The sequence below is a fragment of the Galeopterus variegatus genome, unplaced genomic scaffold, assembly GCF_000696425.1.
Source record: "Galeopterus variegatus unplaced genomic scaffold, G_variegatus-3.0.2 Scaffold2094, whole genome shotgun sequence".
NCBI lineage: Eukaryota > Metazoa > Chordata > Mammalia > Dermoptera > Cynocephalidae > Galeopterus > Galeopterus variegatus.
In genome coordinates, this window is record NW_007728205.1 from 253,750 (window position 1) to 257,645 (window position 3,896).

The following is a 3,896-nucleotide window of genomic DNA, read 5'->3' on the forward strand; positions in this document are numbered from 1 at the left end:
GGCGACCCCAGAGGACGCATGTGGGACAAACGAGGGCATCTCCACACCCGTCACTAGGGTAGGCTGGAAGTGTGAGAAGTCGGGGACAGAGACCTGAGTGTGCCCAAAATACAGCACACAAGCTGATGGCAGAACTTTCCTGTGTTGTAGCTTCTATCAGAAAATTGCAGATAATTCTGTGCTTTACTGGCTCCTTGGTTGGCTCCGTACTAGTGAAATATTTAAGTGAGTGAAAAAACGTTGAGCTGAGCTGCTGTTTCTCGTGAGGACTAGAGGACAGTTCGTGCTGTGTCATAACACAGGTGCGGAAGGTAGTCTTTGTCCTGCCGTCGAGTGATCGCCTGTGTTCTCACACACTGAGGACCTGCTGGGACTCAAATTCCAGAAGAAACGTACTGCGTTTCCGTGCCTGCTTGTGGTTTCTCTGGTGGAACCAGACGGGGGCAGGGCTCCCACGTCACGAGGTCCTGCAGAGCCTCATGCGCCGCTCTCATGCCCGCAGGTGTTCTCCTGCAGGAGCAACATGAACAAGCACCTGCTGACCCATGGCGACAAGAAGTACACCTGTGAGATCTGTGGGCGCAAGTTCTTCCGCGTGGACGTGCTCAGGGACCACATCCATGTTCACTTCAAGGTGCCAGTCACACGCCACCCTCTCCCAGGTTGCAACCAGGGGCATCACAGGCCCTCAGCGCCAACATCTGTCTTGGTCAGGTCGGGCTGCTGAAACGAAACAGCATAGGCCAGGCGGCTTGTAAACACCAGGGAGGTGTCCCTCACAGTCCTGCAGGCTGGAAGTCCGAGATGCAGGCGCTGGTAGATTCGGTGCCTGGTGAGGGCTTCCTGATTCATAGACAGTGCCTTCTCTCTGTGTCCTCACATGGTGGAAGGGGTGGTGGCTCTCTAGGGTCCTTTCATGAGAGCACTGACAATGGGTTCATGGGACCCCACCCTCGTGACCTCACTACCTCCCAAAGGCCCCACCTCCTAATACCATCACTTTGGGGGTTAGGTTTTGACATACAGGTTTTGGGAGGACACAAGCATTTAGACCATAGTAGTATCCTGAAATAGTTATCAACTTGGCCGCCCTTAATTTCTTCAAAATGCGCTCTTAAGACTAGGTTGCTCTGTCTCACGCAGCCTGACTGCAGGGCCTGAAGGGAATTCCTCCCTGTAGCACTTCCCATTGGGGGGTGTGTCGCTCCCTCTCTGCCCCCGAGGAAAGGGAGGAGTTGAGTGGCAGCTCCAGGGAACAGTGAAGATTGGAGGTGTCATTGAGGGAAGGAGAGTCACTGTCCCAGGATGAAAGGGAAGAAGCAATACATGGTATCAAAGGCGCATAGCTGCCTTCTCGCAGCCCCCAGTCTGGCACAGGTGTGAGAGGACGGCCGGGGTGAGGCTCAGAGGGCTGGTTCTGAGTCAAGGTGGTGAGCCCAGGGCCCAGCACCTGTCCTACCAGGGCCACAGCCGGCATGGCTCAGTGGAACGTCCTGGGCATCGGAGGTGTTTTCTTCAGTAATGATACCTGTGGCATTGCTGATTAAAGTTCCTGCCACACGGCGTTGGAAACCAGATGTTGTGACTGTTTTCCAGGACATTGCGTTGATGGACGACCACCAAAGAGAGGAGTTCATTGGCAAGATTGGGATCTCATCTGAGGAGAACGATGACAATTCCGATGGGAGTGCAGACTCGGAGCCCCACAAGTACAGCTGCAAAAGGTGCCAGGTATCTTGGCCGTCCCTCCTTTACATGCGGGGCTTGTCTGGAAAGGAAGCTGGTCGCTGCAGGACTGCAGGACCCACATGGCACCTCTGCAAATTGGCAGAGGGCTCTCTCTCTGCAAAGGTGGGGTACCTGTGCCTCAGATGTGTCCTGGTGGGCCACCCCATGTCACCCATTCCTCAGGGATGGGAAATGGTGGGCCTCACAAATGCCCTGGCTGCAGCAGCCTCACAGCCCAGTCTGTGTGCACATGCCGGGCTGCTGACCAGGGCGGGTTGGTCCTCTGGAAGGTCACCTGTGCTGACTGCAGGCTCCTCTCCCTCTCCTCCTCCCTCAGCCCTGAGGCGCCTCGTGCAATCTCCCCCCCACACAGAAGGGGGCCTTTTTAAAGGGAGGGTGGTTTGTTTCCAAGGAGACCCGCACTCTGAGTTTTCAACAGCCTGCTGTATGAGTGGGGCTCCCACCAGAGGCTTCAGTGCTGGGAAAAAGCCGCAGTCCCTATCACGTCCCATAGCATCCCTTTCTCTCTGGCATGAGTCTTGGTCTCTCGCAGGGCACCTTGGGGTGTAGGAGTGACGTAATTAGCTAAGGAGGACCAGGGCCCATGCGGGGTGTCAACGGTCTGTGTGTCTGTCCGTGCACCCGCAGCTCACCTTTGGCCGGGGGAAGGAGTACCTGAAGCACATCATGGAGGTGCACAAGGAGAAGGGCTACGGCTGCAGCACCTGCAAGCGGCGCTTTGCGCTCAAGGCCACCTACCATGCCCACATGGTCATCCACCGCGAGAACCTGCCTGACCCCAACGTGCAGAAGTGAGGCCTCCCCCGGGCAGGGCCCAGAGTCCAGCCAGAAGGGAGGGGCATCTTCACGAGGAGAGATAGGTGTCAGCTCCGAGCGGGTGATGTGTCATGGAGTCCCAGACTGGGGCTTTGGGGGTCCTGTCCCTTTTCTCCTGTGCTTCGTCACAGGCCTCACTCCTGGCTGTCATTGTCTCGTGTCTGGACTCATGGCACGAGCAGACCATGTAACATAAATAGCATGATTCTTGGCCGGCCCACACAACCACCAGAAGCCCTTTCTCCCACAGTGATTAGGTTTATTAATGGAGCCCCACATCTAGCATGAGGCCCATAATCAAGGCTGTGGTGAGTGAATGGATGGACTTGTCAAGAGCCTGGATTAGTCTCCTGGCGCTGCCGTGACAAAGTCCACAGATGGCGGGGGCTCAAACAATAGATGTTTATTCTCTCAATTCTGGAGGCTGGAAGTCCAAGATCAAGGTGGGGCAGGGCTGGTTCCTCCCGAGGCCTCTCTCCTGGGCTTGCAGGTGGAGTCTCCTTGTGTCCTCACGGGGTCGTCCCTCTGTGCGTGTCTGTGTCCTGAACTACTCTTCTATAAGGACATCAGTCAGACTGGATTAGGGCTCAACTAATGATTCCATTTCACTTTACCTCTTTAAAGGCCCTATCTTGAAACACAGTCACATTCTGAGGTCCTGGGGGTCAGGACTTCAGCATATGGATTTGAGGGACACAAGTCAGCCTGTAATAGAGGCTGACACACCTGCTTCTTTTATCGACCACGTAGCACCTTTTTGCCTCAACTTTGCCAATAAAGGTGCTTGGGAAAGTGCCCTTTGCCGCTAACAGGCCCACATGGCTGTGTGGCTCATCCTGAGGCCTGTCTCTGCTTTTAGGTACATTCATCCCTGCGAGATCTGTGGGCGGATCTTCAACAGCATCGGGAACTTGGAGCGCCATAAACTCATCCACACAGGTAGTGAGTTCTGGCCCCCACTGCGGTGGGAGGACAAGTGAACTCTGGCCGACCAGGGCTCTCCTGGTGCCTCATGCATGGGACAGTCATACCTCACCTCCCTTGGATGCATTCTGCTGTTTGTGCAGCTTCTCCTGTCCTGTCGCCCCTCCCTCTGGCAGTAGGGCCCCTCCCTGCCCCGTCACCCCCCCCTCCACATTGTCACTGTGCTTCTAGCTGCAGGGGAGGTGCGGCCACAGGTTGGAATGTTTCAGCGCTGTGGTGGTGTGGCTATGCTTGCTTGCAGGGGTGAAGAGCCACGCCTGCGAGCAGTGTGGGAAGTCCTTTGCCAGGAAGGACATGCTCAAGGAGCACATGCGCGTGCACGACAACATCCGCGAGTACCTGTGCGC

The 3,896-nt window shown here is 56.0% G+C and overlaps 1 protein-coding gene across 1 annotated transcript in view; it reads left to right on the forward strand.

Moving 5' to 3' along the window:
- The window catches only part of PRDM15 (PR domain containing 15), a 55,291-nt gene that overhangs the window by 31,677 nt on the left and 19,718 nt on the right, over positions 1–3,896 (forward strand). The window contains exons 14-17 of the mRNA XM_008580435.1: positions 503–634; positions 1,597–1,731; positions 2,377–2,540; positions 3,425–3,504. Of these exons, the coding sequence (XP_008578657.1) occupies positions 503–634; positions 1,597–1,731; positions 2,377–2,540; positions 3,425–3,504 (511 nt within the window). The remainder of the gene's footprint in view (positions 1–502; positions 635–1,596; positions 1,732–2,376; positions 2,541–3,424; positions 3,505–3,896) is intronic.